Here is a 24,616-nt window from a genome sequence, read left to right as displayed (position 1 = left end):
AGGCATCGTAGCATAGGCATGGCAAAAGAGCGAGCATCTAGCAAAGCAAAGATAGTAGTGATTTCGAGGGTATGATCATCTTGCCTGCAAAGTTGTCAGAGTTGACTGGATTCTCGAAAGCAAACTCAACGGGCTCCTCGTTAGCGAACTCGTCTCCCGGATCTACCCAAACAAGACAAACAAGCAACAAGGACACAATCAACCACGTGCAAGGATCAAACAGTATGATGCAAACATGGTATGCTATGCGGGATGCGATATGTGATGCATATGCAAGATTTGACAAGGAATGCATGAACCTGGCCTCAACTTGGAAAACCAAGTGTTCCACTGGAAAGATGAGATGAAATCGCTTGAAAACGATATAAAGAACGCCGGAATCGGAGCTACGGTTTGGAAATGGCAAGCAATTCAAATATGGCACCGGTCTGCGATTTACAGCAAGTAGCCATCTAAATGCAACAAGATGAACATGCTACAGCACCCAAACATGGCATCAAAATACATGGCAGGAATCCATTCATGAAGCTTAACAAAAGTCTAGCACTGAGCTACGGCCAATTCATCCATTAACAGGTTCAAACAAGCATGGCAAAAATGCATTTGACAAACAGATTTCAGACTTAGTGAAATTAACACTTGTCTGGAATTTCAAGATCAGATAGCACTCTTTGGAGCAACAAAACTACATGCTACAGGACCTGAACATGGCAAAGTAAAGCATGGCATGGAGCTACTCAAAGAGCTTAACAAAAGTCTCTTAGTGACCTTGAGCTAAAAGGGATTAGAAAATACATTTGCAAGCATGTGCACATGGCAAAAACATAATCAGTTCTCAGACTTAGTGAAAACTGGAGCATGCTGAAACAGATATCAAGTAGGCATGTTTACGAGCTCGATGCACTCACTACAGAGCAAGTCATGACAATCTAAGCATGCACCCATCAAGAATACACAAAATACAAGCTAGACATGTCAAGAACAATACCATAGCATGCACGGATCAACTACAACATCATCGGCAAAATCGCTAACAAGTAGACAATCTGCCCAGATTCACGAAATGACAAAAGTAGAGCTCGATTGACTCAAGCTAGGGTGCTCCATAATTGCAAACAAAGACATGGATGGATAGAGCACTACAAGATTAACAAAACATCCTTACTGATTATCCTCAAAAAAGGCACGGATCACTAGGAAACAACACGAACATATGGCCATATGAGATAAACAGCTCAAGGACTTAGTGGAAATGCTAAGTCCCTGAAATCAGCATTAACAAATGCCTCGCTTTGCAAGCTTGTGCTAGTCACCACACACATCACAAAAATACATGGGTTGCACCTCTGGATAGATGGCAAAACATATAACAAAACACATGTAGAGCTCCTAGGCATATCACGCGCACAATAATCATGGCAAAAATGACAAATATCTAATTGGAGCAGTAGATCTGACAATTATCTCAAATAGCATTCTTCCAACAACATTTCGGGCATCAAGATGAACTCAAATGAAAATGATGCAATGAGATGAAATGATGTACTCTCTGAGACGAACATTTTGATATGCTATATGCCCAAAACGGAGCTACGTATGAGGAGTTATGGCACGATGAACATAGCAAATTATTAGGGTTTCGGGGATAAAAGGTCAACCGCGAGTTTTAGATCTCAGATCTGGCACTGTAGATGCACTGTAGCAGCTCGAGGTCGCCGGCGAAAATGGAGCTGCGGTGGCCGGACTTGCCGTGGCAGTGAGGAGGAAGGAGAGGGAGCCGGATGGGGAGGACGGCAAGGCGCGGTGGCGCGGCGTACTCCGGGCGGCGTGGTGGCGGCGGTGGTCGGCACCGGCGGGAGGAAGCAGCCGCGGCGGAGCTTGCTCAGGCCGGCGAGGTGCGAGGCGGCCGGCGCGGCTCTGGTCGCCGGCGTCGGCGGAGATGGTGGCGGGGCCAGGCGAAGAGGGAGGCAGGGCGAAGATGGCGGCGGTGGCCGCGATGGGCCTCGGGGGCCCGGCTCGGGCCTCCCGGGCCGGCGGCGGAGGAAGGCGGCGATGGGCCACGTGGAGCGCCACGGTTGGCCGGAGGCGGCGGCGGACGTTGTCCGGCCGGGGACGGACGTGTCCGGCCGGCGCGAGGTGTTTTTTTTAGGGTTTGGACGGGGAGATCCGAAATTTGGAATGGGGGAGGTATATATAGGCATAGAGGGAGCTAGGAGTGTCCAAATGAGGTGCGGTTTTCGGCCACGCGATCGTGATCGAACGCTCTAGAAGATGGAGAAGGTTATGGTGGGTTTTGGGCCAAATTGGAGGGGTGTTGGGCTGCAACACACACGAGGCCTTCTCGGTCCCTCGGTTAACCGTTGGAGCATCAAACGAAGTCCAAATGATACGAAACTTGATAGGCGGTCTACCGGTAGTAAACCAAGGCCACTTGGCAAGTCTCGGTCCAATCCGGAAATGTTTAATCCCCACACACGAAAGAAAGGTAGAAGTGACCACCGGAGGAGAACGAAGCGCCGGAATGCAAAACGGACAACGGGGAAAAAGCTCGAATGCATGAGACGAACACGTATGCAAATGCAATGCACATGATGCCATGATATGAGATGCATGACAACGACAACAACACACGGAGACAAAAACCCGAACCCGAGAAAATAAAATAACTTAACGCCGGAAACGGCAAGAGTTGGAGTACATATTGGGTAAATCACATCCGGGGTGTTACAACATATCACACGAAAAAAATTTCTTAACTACAAGATAGAAACCCATTGCCTTGAAGCAGACCGAGAAATGAAAAATGTTGCCATGAACATGGGAAACATTCGGTGAATCATATCCACCTGCCGTGCAAGCCGAGAGAGCCAAACTCACATTGACTGGATCCAAGATAAATGAAGAGCGGTCAAAAGAATCCACCAAGAGAAATCCATAGGACAGTGACACGGGGCTGACCAAAGTGGAGAAGATATCATGAACCTTGCTTCTGAATTGATGTCCAAAAGAGAAATCCAGATGATGAGCAATGGAGTGTGCATCAATCAATGGCTCCATTGGAATGGATGTGGATTCTAGTGGAGGAGTGAGGTGGTGTTTGGACATGACCATAAACCATGCAATATTGTATATAAAGCTTCTCAAAACTAAAAAGCGAGCCATTGTGTCGGCTAGTGTGGAGCGAGCATTGTAGGGGCGCCTTGGTCATGTTTACCGCGAGACCAATGTGATGCTTGCCCATGTCAAGTGGGATGGGCATCATTAATCACGACCAGAAATTTGAAAATCAACAATGAAAAATGTAAGGTTTTATTATTTATTATTTTTATACACCAAGTCTTTCTTTATTATTCCCTCCGGTTTTCTGCATACTAGCTCTTTAACCCATCCTTGCGGTAGACCACATGGGTTGAACTCCACTTTTGCTAGAATCTACAAAGTAAGGAAGAAAATTAGCTTTGAAAAGCAAAATCATTACAAACATATATAATTACTTATGTACTAATAGCAAGAAATACACATTATCTTGGATGCTTGTCTCGCATTGTCCATCTGTAACACATTTGGATATGTTCATTTCCTTAGCATAGAGTAGTAAATCTTCTTTAGAAAGTAACCATACTCCCAATGCTGAGTAAATATAAAACTATTTCCGAAACTAAGAAAATCCTAATATGGCCATTTTATATTATTATTCTCCTGGGGCAAATGAAAGAATGAAATACTACCTTGTACATGTTGTCCATCTTCTCACCCTCTCCTCTGAGCTCAACCAACCAACCATTTGGAAGCCATTGGTGTGCGTTATGCATACCATGGTAGAATGGCACATCGATCATGGATATAATAATAATAAAATATAGGGACCTCGTCATAGTAAGAAAAATATACATATCCATATTGAAGAAAAGGCAGTTCAGGACCTCTTCCTTCATCCTGAATTTGACCCTCAACACATGAGAAATAAAATACTAGAAGGAAACCAAAGCAACAAGGAAAATAAATCAGATCTCTCAAGCAAATAAAACAACAAAAACTAGCAAAAAACATACAAACACGTATAAATCATGAATATGTGTTAAACCAACCGAAGAAGGTGTATCTTTGCATATGTTTTAGTAGTATACATCATACCTTATACATGGCGCATCATCACCACATTTGACCTCCATGATCCAACCATCCGGGAGCCAATCCGGTGGCTCCTCCGCACCATCTCCCACCTTGTCCTTGACATATTCTAGTAGTTTCACTTCCTCACCATATGAGATCGAGTCTTCCACTCCACAACTCGGGAAACTCTCACCCTTCTGTTTCGACCCCTCTTCTGATTTTCATAGATCCAAAAGATCATGAGAAAGAGACCGTTGGGTAACGAGAGAAAGATAAATAAACAATGTGTAGGATCATTGTTGGTGTGAGCTAGCATTCTCCAATGTGAACCATGTGACCAACATTGGGTGACAAGTTTTGACTGATAGTACTATAGACAATTCATTAAATGTGGTGACCGGAGTAACCTAATGGCATGTAAATTAAAGTATTACTATTCATTTGGGAGTCTGTAAAAACAAGAATAGTGTGGAGAAGAAATACCAGTCGTAAAACATCAAAAGAAAACAAACCAGCCTCCTTACTAAAACTGATAGAATAGCGTCACGTGTTAAATAATGAGATGGAGCATAGACACCTTTTTCGTGAATCAATAGAGTGTACACTTGTATTCATATTTTTATTCGTGAAGTGTACCCTCTATTATTGTGTATGTTCACTACTAAAAAATGTGTTTGTATGTAGGTTTACATTGTATTAACTTCCATTAACTGTTGTGGCCAAAGAACAACGAACTTTTTACATGTCATGAATAATATTTTAAAAAAATTGCCTGAAAGTTTTTATGAACATTTTAAAAAAATGACATGAACACTTTTTAAAGGCGTGCACTTTTTTCAAATGGTACCAACATTATTTTGAATGTCAAGAATATTTTTTATAATGTGAGCATTTTTTAAGCCTCGTGAATATGTTTTTTTAAATGCGTGAACATGTTTTTTGAATTGGGTGAACATTTTTTCCATACACGAAGTTCCAAAAAATGTCACACACTTCTAAAAATGTGTTCATGCATGTTAAACAAAATTCTTCATGAGACTTACAAAAATGTTCATATGTTTACAAACAATACTCGTAAACTTCATAAAAATGCTGGTACCATTTAACAAAAATGTCCACATTTTTAAAAAAGGTTCATGATATTTTTTTAAATCAAGCAATTTAGAAAAAACAAAGTTCATGATATATAAAAAGTGTTTGTAACCATTTTCAAAATGTTCACAACTTTTACAAAAAATGTTCATGCATTTAAAAAAATCATGATGATGTTGAAATTTGTTCGCACAACTAAAAAATCATGCGATATAAGAAAATGTTCACAACCGTCTAAACCAACTTGCTAGATTTACGAAAACATTGATGAAAATATAAAAACTTGTTCGTTCAACTATTTTAACATGTTCATGAAGTATAAAAACATCCCCTCCTTTTTCACAAAAAAAGAACATGCAAAACTGAGAAGATAAATAAATAAATAAACAAGAAGAAAAACCCGAAAACAAAACCGATGGAGAAATATTAGAGAAAACACACACACACACACAAAAAAAATATATAAAACCCTGAAATGAAAACCTTTCATAAACGTAAACAAGGTTCCCAAAACGAGCCATTACATTTTTTGAGCAACAACAGTAGGGAAAACCCCTACTGTAATTCTTTTTCATTAAGATTGGTGGAACATGTACAAATGGCTATATATTAGGTATGGTATGTTACAAATGGTTCACAAATAATCTAACCAAGATTGCGCCCCTTCCTTTAAGCTAGGCTTGGCCTTCTTGATGATTGTATCAAAGTGAGATTTGAAGCATGATATGCAATATTCCTAGTTTTGACCTTGTTGTAAGAAATAACACTATTCTTGTGCTTACAAATACTCCAACAGCCAGCAACCAGGCATTCTTAGAAACATTGAATTGAGTATCTCCTCTCCCCTTCCATGAGCATCTCTACAATATCATAGTCAGTGTTCCAGCCAAAACTAAGAGAACCACAATTACACAAAAGAATTGAAGAAGAGATGCATAAGGTGATCATTAGGCTCATCATCACACAACACACAATTATTGGTTTCAATGTGGAAGTTCTTTCTTATCGGGAGATCGCTGGTATTTAACCTGTCCTGTAACAACAGCTAAAAGAAGAATTTTCTTTTTACGAAAATTGTAAGATTTCCATATCCATTGGAAAGGCTTTGGAGTCTCGCGAGGATTTCAAATAAGTTCCAGATATATTCTTTTGTTGGAATATTTATTGCTATGGCAGTAGAACTACCAAGTGTCTTTGTTGTTGTTGCAAATCATGCCATTTAAAGCTTTAACATTATTGTGCTTTATTAGACAACAATGGATGACTTTATTACGTGAAGCATATCTTAGAAGTCATGAGCGACATAGATGTATGCAGTCAACGGTGATGTTTATGTCTTTGGCATATGAGAACAACTGCGTGAATCTTGCCTGAAGAGTCTCATCATTCCACCTATCAACTCAGACTTATACTGTGTTTTCAGAAGCAGGTTTACAAATGCTCATGTTCTGGAATCCTCCGATATAGAACAACAATCCCTCCACCAGAAAGATCCAAATCTAGTGGGATGGCTAGGCACCTCAACATCATTACAATATGTATTCCAAATCAATTGAACCAAAGGTATATCGTGCTGGTTGAAAAACTTGTATAAGAACTTAGAGAGCAGAGCTCTATTTTGCGTTCTGAGATCTAAAACACCTAGGCCACCAGCTTTTTTAGGGAGGCATACATATTTCCCATTTGATCGACCAGACAAGTTCCATGCTTATTAATTTCTTTTCCATACCAAAGAAAACTTCTACCAATTTTTTGGAAGTGGTCTAGGATTGTAAAAGGTACTCTAATGTGACACATGACAAAGATGAGGAGTGCATAAATTACTAGATGCACCAACCTACCAGAGTATGGCATCATTGAAGTAATCAGAGATAGTCTTTTGTCAAGTCTGGACACCATAGGCATCCGATCATCCACTTTTGGTCTAATAGAACCCATAGGAGTCCAAGATAAGTGAAATGCATATATATTTTTTATGACCAAGTATGTTAGCCAGAAACACAACTCTTTCATCATATATATTAATTGGGAGCAAAGAGGAATTGTTGTAGTTGACTTTCAAACCGGTAAGTTCCAAAAAAATCTTTAGAACATTCATGAGGTTTGATAGTTGCTCTTGTTCCGTAGGCATGATAATAAGTGTATCATCCGCATATTGGATAATAGTATAGCTCATAGTATGCTGATTGTCAATACAAAAACTCATATGTCCATTGTGCCAGGATTCATTAACCAGCATCTGTAGAAGTTTGGCCACAAGAACATAAAGAAGAGGTGAGAGAGGGTCTCCCTATCTCACCCTCTTTTATAGTTAATTATTTTCCCAGGGATACCATATAAGATCGTAGAAGTGGTGGCAATAGATAATATCATGTTATCCATCTAAGCCATTTATCTCCAAAGCCCAAATGTTTCAACATGAAGTAGATGGCATTGTATTCTACCTTTTCAAATGCTTTCTCAAAATCAATCTTAAATATGACAATCTCGTTCTTAGATTTATGTCACATATGAATGTACTCAAATCCCCAAGCTAGACAGTCCCGAATATTTCTGCTTTTAATGAACCCATATTGACTCTTACTGATAAGTGGAATGATAATATCTTGGTCTCTCATACTAGGAATATCATAGTGTGAGGGGAATAAATCGCCAGCATATTGAGGATGTGTACAAAAACTCTGAACATATGAGGCATGATTATATACCAAAAGGAGCAGCTCTTAAAGGACAACATTAAACACAATAATATAATGTTGTATGCATACTAGACTCTAAGCACCGATAATAGTTCACGAAATCACCAACAATACAAATTATTACAAAACAAAATAAACCACCAAAAGAAATCCATAGGACGGTGACATGGGGTTGACCAAAGTGGAGAAGATATCACGAACCTTGCTTTTGAATTGACGTCCAAAAGAGAAATCCAGATGATGAGCAATGGAGTGTGGATCAATGAATGCTTCCATTGGAGGGGATGTGGATTCTAGTGGAGGAGTGGGGTGGGACCATGGACGCACCATAAACCATGCAATATTGTATACAAAAGCTTCTCAAAACTAATAGGTGAGCCATTTGTGTCGACCAGTGGAACAAGCATTCTAGGGGCGTCTAGGTCTTGTTTACTACGTGACCAACGGGATGCTCGTCTGTGTCATGTGGGATGGGCATCATTAATCACGACCAGCAATTTGAAAATCAATAATGAAAAATGTAAGGTTTTTATTTTATTTTTATATACCAAGTCTTTCTTTATTATTCCCTCTAATTTTATGCATATTAGCTCTTTGACCCATCATTGCGGTAGCCCACATGGGTTTAACTCCACTTTTGCTAGAATCTACAAAGTAAGGAAGATAATTATATTTGAAAAGCAAAATCATTACCAACATATATAATTAATTATGTACTAATAGCAAGAAATACACATTATCTTGGGAGCTTGTCTCGCATTGTCCATCTGTAACACATTTGGATATGTTCACTTCCTTAGCATAGAGTAGTAAATCTTCTTTAGAAAGTACCGCACCAAAACTAAGTAAATCCTAATATTGCCATTTTATATTATTATTCTACCGGGGCACGCGAAGGAATGAAATACTTCCTTGTACATCTTGTCCATCTTCTCTCCCTCTCCTCTGAGCTCAACCAACCAACACTTCGGAAGCCATTCATGTGCCTTATGCATACCATGGTAGAATGGCACATAGATCATGGATATAATAAAAAAATATAAGGATCTTGTCATAGTAAGAAAAATATACATATCCATATCGAAGAAAAGGCAGTTCAGGACCTCTTCCTTCATCCTGAATTTGACCCTCAACACATGAAAAATAAAATACTAGAAGGAAACAAAAGCAACAAGGAAAATAAATCAGATCTCTCAAGCAAGCAAAACAAACAAAACTAGAAAAAAAAACATAAAACATGTATAAATCATGAATATGTGTTAAACCTACCGAACAAGGTGTACCTTTGCATACGTTTTGGTAGTATACATCATACCTTATAGATGGCCCATCATCACCACGTTTGACCTCCATGATCCAACCACATGGGATCTGGTGGCTCCTCCGCACCATCTCCCACCTTGTCCTTGATATCTTCTAGTAGTTTCACTTCCTCACAATATGAGATCAAGTCTTCCATTCCACAACTCCAAAAATTCTCGCCCTTCTGTTTCGACCACTCTTCTGTTTTTCATAGACCTAAAAGATCGTGGGAAAGAGACCGTTGGGCGCCGAGAGAAAGATAAATAAAGAGTGTGCAAGATCATTGTTGGTGCCAACTAGCATTCTCCAATGTGAACCATGTGAACAACATTCAATGACATGTTTTGACAGATAGTACTATAGACAATTCATCAAATGTGGTGGTTCAAGTATCCTAATTTCGTATGTAGAGTAAAGTATTACTATTCATTTGGGAGTGTGTAAAAATAGGAATAGTGCGGAGAGGAAATACGAGTTGTAAAACATCAAGAGAAAAACAAATCCACTTCCTTACTAAAAGTGATAGATTTGCATCCATGTATTAAATAATGAGATGGATCATAGACTCTTTTTTGCAAATCAGATGGGCTTTAGATTTGTGTTCATATTTTTTACTCGTGAAGTGTACCCTCTGTTATTGCGTATGTTCATTACTCAAAAAATAAGTGTATGTACGTATGTATTTTATTAATTTTCATTAATTTTTGTGACCAAAGAATTACGAACACTTTTTTATATGTCATGAACATTTTTTAACATTGCATGATTTTTTCCAAGAATGTCATGAACACTTTTAAATGTGTGAAAATTTGGTTAAATGGTACCAGCATGTTTTTGAATGTCACGAATATTTTGCATAAACGTGTGAAAATTTTCATAGTCTCATGAATATTTTTTTAAAAATGCGCGAACAAGTTTTTTCAACCGTGCCAGTCTTTTTTTCCATACAAGAAATTCAATAAAATGTTCATGCAGTTCAAAAATTTGTTCACACATTTTTAACAGAATATTCATGAGACTTAGAAAAATACTCACACATTTATAAAAATATTCATGAACTTGAAAAAATGATGGTACCGCTTAACATTTTTTTTGTATGTTCAAAAATTATTCATGCAATTTTAAAAACAAATGTTCACAACTATAAAAGTGTCCGTAACCATTTAAAAATGTTCACACACTTCAACAAATTCATGAAGATGTAGAAATTTGTTCACCCAGTTTTTAGAAACGGTCGCCCCTTTTTTACACAAAGAACACGAGAAAAAGGGGGGAAATACGAAAAAAAGACAAGAAGACCCCCCCCCCCCCCCCCCAAAAAAAAAGATGAAATACTCCAAAGAGTTCGGTAAAAAGGCTGCAATTGGACTGGAGAAACGATGTTGTCACTCTTTCACCCGCACGAACATTACTAATAATGGGTTTTGAAAGCGCCTTGAGTCGCCCATCCAAATAGATGGGAAGCCTTGATCAATGAATGTACTTGGGCCGGGGATGATCCCCTAGAAGTGCAGGCTGTCGAATCTCTATATCTTCACCATGTTGTCGATGAAAGATTTCACCTCCACAAAGAACTAGACCAACAAAAAAGGCTTGACACAGCAACATAAACTCATCAAATCTGAATAATCGGATCTGAGAGGACAAAAAACTCTCTAACCTCATGGCACCGTCAAAAGAACGAGAGGAAATTTATTCTCACAAAACTATGATGATCACTACACGATGACAAAGAACATAGAGGTCTTGAAGATCCGAGGTCCCCCCACCTCTCAGAGCCAAGATGACAGTCAGAGTCGAGGGGACCTAAATTTCTCAGATGGCGACGGCGGCGCGAGAAACCCTAATCAAGGGGAGTCTATGTCTTGTATACTACGAGACCAACGGGATGCTCGCCTGCGCTGTGCGGGATAGGTTGGCCCACTACAGGGAGCTCCGATTTAGCGTGGCGCGCGCTAGCAAAGGAGACAGGGCGAGCCCTCAGTTCCACCAACGCGCCACTTTTGCCGGCCCATTTACAGGACTGGTCGCGCTTTTCTTATTTGTCATTTTATCGTTTTATTTTTTTTCTTTTCTGCTTTTTATTCTTCTTTAAAATAATTCGGGATTACAAAAAGTTTCTAAAATAAAAAATGTCAATCTTGAGTGAAGTGTTTAAGAAATCATAAAATATTCATGGTTTCAAAAAATGTTAATAATTTTAGAAAATCTTCATATATGTGAACATTGTTCATGAGTTTCAAAAGACTGTATGTGAATTCAAACAATGTCCGTGAATTTTATAGAAAATGCTCCTGTATTCAACAATTATTCACAATGTGACAAAATAATGTCCGCAGAAACAAAAATGTTCGTGTGTTCAGAAATGTTTATGAATTCGAAAAATACATGAATTCATAAAATGCTCATGGTTTTCTAAATTATGTTGGCAAAAAATATTTTCGGATTCCATTTTTGTTCCCAAATATCAAAAAAATTGATCGTTTCAAAATGTTTGATGATTCAAAAAAAAATTGTTCATGAGTTTCAGAAAAATGTGCGTCAGTTTCAAGAAACTTTTGGAAATTTTATGAAATTATTGTGAATTTGTACAAACTTGTTCACGAATTTTAAATATGTTCACAATTTTTAAAAAATATTCACGAATTGGAAACTTGTTCAAGATTTTCAAACTATTTCACTATTTAAAAAATCTTCAAAAATTTGAAAATCGTCCACAAAATACAAAATTTAAAATTTAAATAAAAAATAAAAACGAAATTTTAAAATGTAAAGGAATTTGAGAAAAAACTGTATAAAAATAATAAATTAAAAAGTTACAGTTAGTTTGGGCACGAGATATTTTGGGCGGGCCCAATCATACGCATTGTGAAATAGGTTCCCCCTCTACTACACCCTGTTACCGCTAATCTGGTTGAATTGGATATGAACCGGTAAAAAAGGCTAGGTATGATTTTATATTTGCCCAAACAAATGTATGATTTTGTATGACTCAAATAAAAATTTAAAAATTTGTTATTTTCTTTTAATTACAATTGTTTTATATTTTTCATACTTGTTTTAGTTTTAGAAATATTCAAGATATAATTAAATATTCATCGTGTATTAGAAAATATTCATAACGTATTAAAAAGTGTTCATCATGTGTTTGAATTGTCATAGTCTAATTAAAAAATGTTCATCGTGTGTGAGTAATTTTTTGTGTCTACTTGACCGAATATTCTTATATATGAATTTGAAATATTCGTCGTCTATACCAAATGTCATCCAGTTTCCAAAAATGTTCGTACCATTAGAAAACATTGTTTATGACATTGAAAAAATGTTAACACGTTTAAGACATTGTTCATGTCAATTCAAAAACATTTATGATGGTTTTAAAAAAGTTCATGAAATGCAAACATTTATTCGCACTTTTTAAAAAAATGGTCACGGTATATGAAAACATAATTATAACACTTGACAAAATATTCTCATGTTTAAAAAATATATTTATGACAATGTAAAATTTGGTACTCCCTCTATCCAACTATGTAGGGCCTAATGTGTTTTTTAGGCTAACTTTGACCACATGTTAGAGCAATAATATGACATATAATTTTACATTATACGACTCATATACTATTAATCTTATCAATAGTCAAAGGCAATCTTAAAAAACACATTAGGCCCTATATATATGAATGGGGAGTACCACAATTCTTTTTTAAGTGAACGTCATATAAAAAATGTTCACTTTTTAAAACAAAAAACGTGAAAATGTAAAAGAAACATAAATAAAAAATAGCAAAATAAGACAGAATTATAAGAAACAAAAAAGAAGGAAAAATATATCAAAAAATAAATATTCAAAGTAAAAAAGAAAAAGATAAATAAAAAGCTGGAATAGAAAAACAAAGAAAAAAAGGCTGTAGAAGGTTAACAAAACCAGAAAACAACCGCTCTCAACTGTAGTTTAAAAGCTTCCCAAGACCAATCCCGCAAAAAAAAAAGATTTATGGGTCATACCACTCAGCCATACGTTGTAGGTAAGGGACCCATAGGTCGGGCAAAGAAAGAGATATTGGCTTGCCCTACCAAATCATTGGCTTGCCAAAATATTGGCGGAACTTTTAGCCGCCCACAACTTTTTTTTGAGAGAAAGCAAAGCTTTATAACTTAACAGTGCTCGGGCAAATCACCCGACACACAAACAGCCACATGGGGTGGTACAATATTGGTCCAACCAATGCTATCATTTGGCAAACATAAACTACCAAGTTTCGCAAGTTCATGCACTACCGAGTTCGCTGCGCGTCTACAGAAAGTAATAGATTGCTTAGAGAACCACAATTTAAGCTGAAGCTTGATGTCCTCGATAACAGCCGCGTATGGGGATGAGTCAACCTTGGACAAGTCGAGTGCTTCCTGCAGTAGCTATGAATCGGTCTCGAAGACGACACGGAGGGCGCCAATGTCAGCTGCCATGGCCACTGCCTCAGACATGGCCACAACCTCTGCTCCGAATGGGTCATTTATCTGCTCCTTCCTACCAGCTCGGGCCAGCAGCACATCTCCCGCCTCGTCACGGACAACCGCTCCCCATGCAGCAAAAGTCTCGCCCGGCGTATAGGCTCCATCCACATTGATCTTCAGAAATCCTTCACCCGGCGGTGCCCACTTGCTCTCTGCTTGCTTCTTTTTACTCGTTTTAAACAGTTGCATGAACTCCAAGGTACTGCATTGGACTTGGCGAATTAGCTCGTCATCCGTGATTGGTAATTCCCCTTCTTTTATTTTATTCCTCTTGTTCCACCAGTTCCACAACTTGCCAACGTGTTGGCGCAAAATTGAACTGGCGAAGTAGCATCCGTCCGGGCAAACAAAATAATTGGCTGGCAATCAAACGAACACCCACCCTTTGGTCAATGACCAATTTTTTGGCTTGGCTGCTGAAGGCAACGATCCAAGCACAATCATAGTCTTGGCAGTTCCCATCTGTAGTTGACCGTCCCATTAATTATTACGTACCCTAGGTTTCTCATATGTTTTATTTGGTCTTTTTTGCTTTTTATTATTTTTATATATTTTAATATTATATTCTAGTATGTATGCGCAACAATGCACATTTTAACATTATGGGGGTGATTTTTAGGAGGAAAAAAACTTAGACTTGCTAATAAATTCAAGGCAAAAAAATTCTTGATGTATAGGCGTAGAAATAAATTATCTTGTAAAGAAAATCAGAATTGATAAATTCAATCCACACAATTTGTTAACAGCAAATACCGCAATTTTTTTAAATACACAAAAAACATTAAAAACATAATTTAAATTTATTTTTACGTTTCTCCCCCCAAACCAAACTTTTCAGCTCAACATGTTGTCAACCTCTAGCTGCAACATGGTTGGCCCAAGAGGAATCAGTATGGCCCAGGTCTCTTGAGAAGGATCAGGCATTCATTTTAGAACATGCTGGATGGAGGAACCATGTACTGTAAGTTGCGGATCCCATTACTTTCAGCCGTTGGATTTAGGACATAAATGAATAGGATTGATGGCTAGCTCCTATTCAAAACTGGTACACTACTAGGAATTTAAGTTTTTCACGCTAGACCATTGACACCATATATTTTACTTTTACTAACAAGACTTTTTTACAAAGAATATTGGGAAAAAATCTGGATAAATTTTCTTCGATATATCTACAATCCTTCGATATATCACCCGATATCCAACATTCGATATGTTCAAGCCAAACTGATATGAATCCGATATACGATATATTGATATTTTGAACCTTGGAGTGAACACGTGATCAACATCACATGCATTGCATTTTGGGGAACATAAATCCAATTTCACCTCTCAGCTACACAAACCCCCCAATCTCTTATACTAAATGGGGGGGGGGGGGGGGGGGGTTGTAGCTAACAAGCAAAGGGAAAATCATGCATCAAACTGCCACATGTGATACTAGATAGGATTTGCTCTGAGTATGGTCGATCAAACCTACGAGAAACCCTATCCGCTGGCCCACTCACGACCGCGAAGTTGTGAGAAAGAAATTGAGGGGATGAGAACTAACCATAGTGCAAACGATCGCCGAATTCGGGTGGCGCCGGCGCCTTCCCTGGTCTCTTAGATTGGAATAGAGAGGGAGAGAGATATATGAAACAGAAATGACCAATGTTTGGGGTGTAACTAAACTTGAGGCCTTTATTACAAAATTCCCGCCTCCCCGCCTTCTCACATGCCGCTCAGTGGTGCATCTGCAAAATTTTCTTTCGGCTCGAAACGACTTGTGCTGACTCAACATGCCATGTAGCTACTTTTGTAAAAGTGAGCACACTACCGAGTTTAGCGAGCCGTGTGCCGTGTTTGCGGCATTATGGACCAACGCGAGCACGCGAGACAAGTTTTTTTTATGCGGGACAAGTTGATGTACCATTGTTGCATTTAACTGCCTCCAAGTAGTTGAAACAACCATCAGTTTTTTTTTTTGAGAAACATAACCATCACTTTTTTTTGGAGAAAAAAACCATCACTTCTTTTCCACCCAGAAAAACTATCAGGCCGTAGATGGACCAAGGAATCTTTTGCTCAGGTCCATGAAGCATCTCACTGACCTAAGGCCCAGAGAGCCCACCTCCCTAGCCAAGCCCTAACCCCTGCATCCATCCATAGAAACTCTTACCCCCCATCGCCCAGTCCAGCCTCTCCCCCGCCGCCGCCATGGCCACCACCGCGCGCCCGCTCGTCTCCGTCAAGGCCCTGGACGGGGACATGCCCACCGACGCGGCCGGCGTCCCGATGCCGCACGTCATGAAGGCACCGATCCGCCCCGACGTCATCACCTTCGTCCACAGGCTCGTCTCCTGCAACAGCCGCCAGCCCTACGCCGTCTCCCGCAAGGCCGGTCACCAGACCTCGGCCGAGTCCTGGGGCACGGGTCGCGCCGTCTCGCGTATCCCGCGTGTCGGCGGCGGCGGCACCCACCGCTCCGGCCAGGGAGCCTTCGGCAACATGTGCCGTGGCGGGCGCATGTTCGCGCCCACCCGGATCTGGCGCAAGTGGCACCGCCGCGTCAACATCCGCCTCCGCCGCGTCGCCGTCGCCTCCGCCCTCGCCGCCACCGCCGTCCCGGCCATCGTCACCGCCCGGGGCCACCGCATCGAGTCCGTCCCCGAGTTCCCGCTCGTCGTCTCCGACTCGGCCGAGGGCATCGAGAAGACCTCCCAGGCCGTCAAGGTCCTCAAGCAGCTGGGCGCCTACGCTGACGCCGACAAGGCCAAGGACTCCGTGGGCATCCGCCCCGGCAAGGGTAAGATGCGCAACCGCCGGTACATCAACCGCAAGGGCCCCCTCATCGTCTACGCCACCGAGGGCTCCAAGATCGTCAAGGCCTTCCGCAACCTCCCTGGTGTGGATGTTGCCAACGTCGAGCGCCTCAACCTGCTCGACCTTGCCCCTGGTGGCCACCTTGGCCGGTTTGTGATCTGGACCGAGTCTGCCTTCAAGAAGCTGGACGAGGTGTACGGCTCCTTTGAGGCGTCTTCCTCCAAGAAGAAGGGCTTTGTCCTCCCCAGGCCCAAGATGACCAATGCTGACCTTGGTCGCCTCATCAACTCTGATGAGGTCCAGTCTGTGGTCAAGCCCATCAACAAGGAGGTGAAGCGCAGGGAGGCCAGGAAGAACCCTCTCAAGAATGCTGCTGCCGTGCTCAAGCTCAACCCCTACTTCGGGACTGCCCGCAGGATGGCAGTTCTTGCTGAGGCAGCCCGTGTCAAGGCCAGGAAGGACAAGATCAACTCCAAGAGGACCAAGCTCAGCGTGGTATGCTACTCCCTTCCCTTTGCCATCTGTTTCATATCATGTTACACATGATTACATATACCTTATAATACTCTTCAGCAATTGTTGAATGTCCGTACTAAGGTTTTACTAAGTCTTTATGTGTAGTGGTATTTAGCATGACTTGAATTCTGGAATGCCTGTATTGTGCATGGTGATTTCAGTTTATGATGATAACAATTCTGTACATTTCCATATGTTTGTACTGTTGCATGGAATGCCTGATTCATTGATAGGTCATGATTAGTTAGTTTATTTATGATGATATGCCTGATTCATTAGTAGGTTGTGATCAGTTTATGATGTTAACAATTCTGGAATACCTGATTCATCAATAGGTTCTGTTATGTGTTCCTCAAATAAATTTCTAGTTGCAGGTTTATTTTTTTTTGTGTTCATAGTCAAGCTGCCTGTCTTGATTATTTAGTTTCTTTTTCTGTATACATGGTTGTTTGTATAGTCTGGCTGGGTTATTGCAAGCTATGTTAGTTTCCCATGGATTATATATGCAATATCTGTAACTGTTTGATATGCTTTGATGTACTTCCATTTCATTTCTGGCATGCCTGTCTAGCCCTGAAATAGGGATCAAGCACACTAGTTGTGTGTTCTTTGCATATACTCGGTAGTGTATTTCTCCGTACTTCAGTTTATAGCTGCATGTTTAATCTTTGTATCCATAATGAAGGCGCCTATCTTGATTTGTTAGTCTCTCTGAGTGTATTTGTTTTGTTAGCCTGATTTATCAGTATGGATGGTTGTGTTACTCTTTCTTCTCTAAAAAACACAATGTCTAATTTCTTTTCATAGCATGCCATACTGAATATCTGATTCACCAGTATCCAATATGATTTGTTTGTGCTCGTTGTATGCCATTTATCCCAGTTTGTAATTAAGCTTGATTGCCAGGTGACTGAATTCCATATCCTGCATTTACTATTTGGTTTTCTCATCACTGATGAAGGAACATTTGTTATTGTAGGAGGAGGCATCTAAGATCAAGGCTGCTGGGAAGGCTTGGTACCAGACCATGATCTCTGACAGCGACTACACGGAGTTCGACGTCTTCTCCAAGTGGCTCGGCGTCAGCCAGTGATCATCTCGTTGAATTAGTAAGTGGCTCGGCGTCAGCCAGTGATCATCTTGTTGAATTAGTAGCAGTTTATCGTCCTACCTTAAGAGACCCTAAAGTATGATTTTGTGTCATGTTATCGGTTATCCTGAGTCTGAGACATCATATGCTGTTTTGGTAGCTGTTTATCTGGAGTGTTTTATCTGTGGACGCATTTTGCGAGACATGTTATATGGCATGCTTTATCGTCGAGTCGTTAGTTCAGATTTTGAGTTGTTTTTCATATATACTGTCATGAATGTGAAATAATTTTCGTCATTGTGAAATTGTTTGCTTTTTTCTTGCACGTCTTGTTATGAAATTTAGCCTCCCGCATTTTGCAAAACTAGTAAATTCGGCACTAACAAAGTTGAGAAACATGTAAAACAAAATGATGAATTTTGAAGTTACAGTCAAGCAGATGTAAATTTTGTTAGATTATAATGTTTTTTATTAGTCAACTTTGTTTTGATCATTTCTAAAAAAAATAAAATGTCCTCTCGTGATATGGGCTAAAGACTCCGTTGAGACGATAGAAGAACATGGCAACAGGGGAAAAAATAATAGCAAAGAATTCTGATAAGTTGATCATCTATTTGGAAAATGCTGAGGAAAAAAATACCCCTGAATCTTTGAGAAGTAAATTTGTGAAATTTCTTCAACAACAATACTTGCTCACAGTTCTCCCTGGAAGATACGCTTGTGGCTTATCAGACAAAACAAACGGAACAGGGGACAGAACCACCCAACCACACTGGAGAGCCACCCAATAACTTGATGACCAAGAACAAACTATACCTCTGAAACAAAAAATAAATTTTCTACATTTTTACCGGTCACCATACTCTCTAATTGCTCTATAAAATATTCTACTACCATTTTCTGGATGGTTCTAGATGATATCTCCTCCATCTTTTGTCAAATGCCGTTCAGGTGGTGCTCAAGAAGCAACCTGTAGAACAAGCCGAGTAATAATAGAAGAACAGACAGAGTACCGGCTGTCCCGCTAATCCAGCTTTTGCCTCAAAACAGGCACATCTTCAAGTTTGACTGCCATTGCTGCTGTAGCCTGTAGGGGTGGCGCGAGGTGTTCGACCTCGTCATCGAACGTGAGCCTGCAGACGTTTCTAGGGGAACAACCTCATTGCTGAACCAAGTCTCCTATTTTGTGAGTTGCATTCAGACTGTTCAAATTCAATTGGGAAACACGACAACACGGGAAAAATAATACTCCCTCCGTCCTAAAATTCTTGTCTTAGAATTGTCTAGATACGGATGTACCTAATACTAAAACGTGACTTGATACATCCGTATTTAGACAAATCTAAGACAAGAATTTTGAGACGGAGGGAGTAGCAGGAAAGGAATATATGCGAAAAGTTGATCATACACCCATAAATCTTCGGGTAGTGAATAGTGCAATTTCTTGACCAACAATATTGAACAATTATCCAACAGAAATAACACCAAATATATTAGTAATAAAAAATACCAATTGTTTTTTCTTTGTGATTTGTGAGTTGGTGTCGTCGTTACTAATTGTACCGGTTTGGTTCACTACAGACTTCATAACATTATTATCACTTGTATCATGATTTTTAAATTTTGCCTCTCCACTCCATTTGTACTGACAGTTTCTTCACAGATACATCTTGCTGTTCCGAGTTATAAGCAAGTATCTTTCCCTATTACGACAACGCTTCTTGTCAAAAGAACTCATTGGTTCAACAGCTGTACTTTTGACTGAGGAAGTATTTCTGCCCTATATATATATTCAGCGGATGGATTTATTGTTGAAGCAACTGAATGGGCCGTAGACTGGAGAAAGTTTTGCACTAAAGTGGATGCTTGGAGGCAACCTGCAAACGTTTGTTTTACTAAGTTATAATGGTTCGCATTATATAATCTTAGGAAAACAATATACATTATATGTTTATTAGAGACCTGTTTCTCTCCTGATAATCGTTGGGAAACAGCTTCACATGTAATATATCAAAATGGATTTTGTGCTTGTACCTCAATGGACCTTGGTAAATGATTTATTGAGCTTTCCTTGCATTCCTTCGTATTTTATAAATGACCGATCATGCAAAAATTAAATCAAGAAAAATCAATGAGATTTTCAGAATTACTATATTGCAGCATAAGATAGACAGAAAAATGAAAAGCTTTCTAAACAAACACAGACACTTGGTGCTCTGAATTTAGCATTACAGGGCATTATTAGGATTCTCTTTGATTGGAAAGCACAGATCATCAAAAATAGAAAATGAAAAGCTTTGTGCACATAAACACAAACATTTGTTGTTCAGAAATCAAGATTGTTAGGTAAGTATTATTATTTGACTTGTGTTAAATCAGAAGGCACATATCAACACAAGGTACTTATTGGCTTTACTATGAGAATGACTCCACGTTACCTGTTTTCCAACTTAGTAAAGCTCAAGGTATATTATATGATCCAACTCTCAACAGCGGGTTGGTACAGTGGGCGAGAATGACACCCAGCGCACCAAGTTTGCTTTCCACACGCTGAGGATGGCTCAAATTTGACAGAAGCGTAGCACGATCTGGGAGTGGCGAGGGGCAGCGAGAATGAGGCTGGATAGGGAGAGCACGAATGGAAGGGCGAGAGCCATCGCGGCATTCTACTCACGTGTGAAGTTTCATGATGTATGAAACTTAGTCGATCATTCTACTCACATGTGAAGTTTCATGATGTATTGACACCCATATGGTATTCTTAGTGAAGAAAAATACAAATGTGACCATACTATTCATTAAATAATTTTTTAATATAGCTTTGATTTTGTCATTTTTGCCCAGATTACTACGGATGTGATTTCTTCGTGAAACTTCATATGCAAGTATACCAATTGATTATGTATATTAAAAAAATAAATTCAGATTTTTTGTAGCATTTTTTTCGAATTTACTATTCATAAAGGGTGCGCGCGCACCCATGTTCACCAAATCTGCGTTCATATATGTATTGCATATATTACTTTAATAAATTTTTTAAAAACGCTCACCGTCTATTAAAAAAAGTTCATCAAATACAGAAATTTGTTTGTGCAATTGAAAAATCATTTGTGCCATTCAGAAAAATGGTTGTGTCATTCAAAAAATTTCACATGTTCAAAATATGTTAATGAAATTTTTATACAAATGTGCATGAAATGTAAAAAAACATTCACATTTTTTTTAAAATGTTGGCACCATTCATAAAAATTACCCATGCCATTTTTTCAGGCGTTCAAAAATATGTCCATGACATTGTAAAATACTCATGAAATGTAAAACATGTTCGTGTAAATTTAAGGGCTGTTCATAATGTAAAATATTTGTGCTATTTAAGAAATGGTCATAAACACTTAAGGAATATTCACATGTTTTATAAAAATGTTCATGATTTTTTTAGAAAGTTCAGCATGTGTTTTAAAATGTTCATTGTGTATTAAAAATCGTTCAATTTTGCATTTAACAAAAGTTCAACATGTATTTAGATTAATGTTTAGCGTGTATTTGAAAAAAAAGCTCAGCGTATATCTAAAAAATGTTCAAGATGTATACTGAAAATGTTCAAGGTGTACTAAATTTTTTTTGACACGTGTATTTGAAAACAGAAAAAATCTAAATGGAAAATGAAAAAAAGGAAGTAGCTGGAGAAAACACATAAAGAGAAAAAAAATCACATGAACTTCCCCAAAACCGCTTGTGCACAACTTCTGTTGTGCCAGTCCAGTCGGGCGAACTCTTATAGTCGAGCGCTACTATCGTCTCATGCAGTAAGCGAATCATATATATGATTTGCGTACTTATAGGCAATCAACTCACTTGACAAATGTTCCTCATTTGTGGAGGCTACGCTTTTTGTTGATGTCCCAATGTGGAGGAAGATCTTTTAGCTGATCTTTTCCGTGTATTACATTGTTTACCGGTCTTTTTTACTGCAGTATGGACGTACTTTGCTAGCTGATCTATCTTCGTGTTTTACCTTGTTTACAAATATTGTCCCATATTTTAGTTTCCTCTTCCTTTCAATCAAACAAAGGAGGAAACATGCATGCACTGTGTTTAGTTTCCTTTTCCTGTTCCTTTGAGGAGTGTTTTTTTTCTAAAACAATGCAGACGCGTTTTGAGTTTGACAAAGTCGCCACAGACGAAGGGCCGGTTCATACATATTTGGGGCCATAGGGTGAGACAACAAAATGGGGCACTTGTGGACAAATGAAAAATCAGAGATATAATGTTTGTTATCATGAGATATAATGTCAATGCATGAGAACTTACATTAGTTTATATTCTCTCCAATCTGTTCGTCACTCGATGTCTTCACCCGAAGAAAACGTCTCCAAAGCATCCTTAATATGATGATCAGATCTTGTTGTTTCTCCTAACCCTTCTGGAAGAGAAGTCATCAATAACCACATCAGTATTTGTTTCATCCAACTTTCCTTTCTCAATGCATATAGTAGCAAGACCAGACAATCTTTATTGTGGCATTGATGATCTCAAATAGTTTCCCAATAACTTCAACTTTGAGAAATTGCGTTTCAGCTGATGCTATAGTGACTGGTGCAGTAAATCAAATTTGATAGGCTATTAATATATTTGGAAAAGAGTCTATGTCTAACAAACTCAAAAATATCCATAGCACGCAATGGCACATCAGATTCTGGTAAAGTAATTTGCCGTGGTTGTAATTCCGAGAAGAGATCGTCTAATTCGACATAACTTTGAGAAAACGTTTCTACAAGTTTAGCACAGCATTTGAGTAATTCAATGTCATTCAATAACTTCAAGTCTTTTGAGCTCAGTAAGAAGCCAGATATACTTCTGAACACTTTAAGTTCTTTGAAGAACTACCGGTTCTCAAAAATTGTCAATTGATTAATTCTCAAAATGGGTAGTAAAGAGAATGGAGAAGATTATGCGCAGCTTCCTTTGGAATGGGGATGACGAGTGTAGCGGAGCCAAATGTTTAGTAAACTGGAAGAGGGTGTGCTCCCCTAAGGATCTGGGTGGCCTCAAAATCAAAGATATTGTCTGTTTTGGTAGGGCCCTACGACTGCGATGGGCTTGGCTTGAATGGAGCCCCACCCTTAGGCCTTGGCTGGGCACTCCCATCCCTTGTGACCGCACTGATAGGTTGCTATTCTCGGCTTGCACTGACATCTCTCTGGGAAATGGGAAGAGCACACATTTCTGGCATGATCATTGGTTGGATGGTATGGCTCCGGTCAATATTGCTACTGGCCTGTTTGGTTGGCGCGGAGGAAAACTTTGACTGTGCAGGAGGCTTTGGACCGTGGCCGCTGGATGAAGGGCCTGGAGAGGATTTCCTCTGAGGATCTTCTCGACCGGTTTGTCAGGCTGTGGGAGATGCTCCAACCCATTGTGCTCTCGGATATCCCAGATTCTATTCAGTGGAAGTTCTCTGCTGACAGCTGCTACTCCGCTGCCTTCGCCTACAAGGCTCAGTTCTTGGGCCGCATTGCGGAACCGCAACTACACTCTGTTTGGAAGAGCAAGGCCGAACCGAAGATCAAATTTCACCTTTGGTTACTACTTCCAAAACAAAATCTGGACGGCGGATCGGCTTGCGACAAGGGGATGGACACACAACGAGATGTGCACGTTCTGCAATCAGATCATCGAGTCGGCTGTTCATCTTACTTTGACTTGCCCTTTTGCCCAGAAGGTTTGGTTTTCCTTCCTGCAAAGTGACCCTGAGGCCTCTACTATTGCTTCAACCTCAATGACGATCAAGGGCTGGTGGAGGAAGGTCTTGAAGCTGCATAGCAATCGAACTAGGCGCATACAGATCACCTCGGCTGTATACGTCGCTTGGAATCTTTGGAAAGAGAGAAATAGGCGGACTTTTGAAGGGAAGAGATGCTCCCCTGAGACTGTTGCTGCTATGGCTAGAGATGAAATAGCAATGTTAAAGGAGGCTACTTTTTAGCGCCTTTATTTCCTTTCCTTTGGGTTTCCAGAGTTGTGTTTTTCTTTAAGAGTGTGAGTGTGGGCTTTGGCCGCTCTGTACAACACTTGGAACCTTGGTTCCTTTCCCTCTTCTAATATGAAAAGGCAGAACTACTGCCATGTTCCTTCAAAAAAGATTGATTGAACCTTTCTTGAATTCTACCAGTTCATCCCTCTATTTTTTCCCACTTCCTTTTCTAAGTGATAAACATTTTTAGAAGACATGTCACCAAACAATTGTAGAAAATCAGTCAATGCAAGGCTGGCACCCCCCCCCCCCCCCCCATTCTCATCCTTGGATTCAATGAAGCTTTGAAGAACAGGCCACCAAAAGAGTAGGAACTAGGAAGAGAAGAATTAGAGATGTCAGATGGAGCAATCAGAGGCGGAGAGCCGGGAAGAACTTGATTAGGGGAAGGAGGGAGACGTACCATCTCTGATGCGGGGATGCCTCAAATGTGCTTGTGGAGCAATGAGC

The 24,616-nt window shown here is 39.7% G+C and overlaps 2 protein-coding genes across 2 annotated transcripts in view; one reads left to right on the top strand and one right to left on the bottom strand.

Moving 5' to 3' along the window:
* LOC147992297 (uncharacterized) overlaps nt 1–15,922 on the bottom strand; it is a 43,220-nt gene extending 27,298 nt beyond the window's left edge. The window contains exons 1-5 of the mRNA XM_087538996.1: nt 15,883–15,922; nt 4,128–4,327; nt 3,729–3,971; nt 3,521–3,646; nt 3,334–3,432 (exon numbers count right to left, since the gene is read on the bottom strand). Coding sequence (XP_087395122.1) covers nt 3,334–3,432; nt 3,521–3,646; nt 3,729–3,971; nt 4,128–4,327; nt 15,883–15,922 — 708 coding nt within the window. The remainder of the gene's footprint in view (nt 1–3,333; nt 3,433–3,520; nt 3,647–3,728; nt 3,972–4,127; nt 4,328–15,882) is intronic.
* On the top strand, nt 15,866–20,208 carry LOC125526358 (large ribosomal subunit protein uL4z-like). The gene is made up of 3 exons (XM_048691124.2): nt 15,866–17,021; nt 18,022–18,151; nt 19,796–20,208. Exons 1-2 carry the CDS (start codon nt 15,921–15,923, stop codon nt 18,133–18,135), a joined length of 1,215 nt encoding a protein of 404 aa, XP_048547081.1. The 5' UTR covers nt 15,866–15,920; the 3' UTR covers nt 18,136–18,151; nt 19,796–20,208.
* The last annotated feature ends 4,408 nt before the right edge of the window (nt 20,209–24,616 follow it).

This window comes from Triticum urartu, chromosome 1A (genome assembly GCF_056163025.1).
Source record: "Triticum urartu cultivar PI428250 chromosome 1A, HENAU_Tu73, whole genome shotgun sequence".
Lineage (NCBI taxonomy): Eukaryota > Viridiplantae > Streptophyta > Magnoliopsida > Poales > Poaceae > Triticum > Triticum urartu.
Note: the sequence above shows the minus strand (reverse complement) of the source record. Positions and strands in the feature narration are given on the sequence as shown.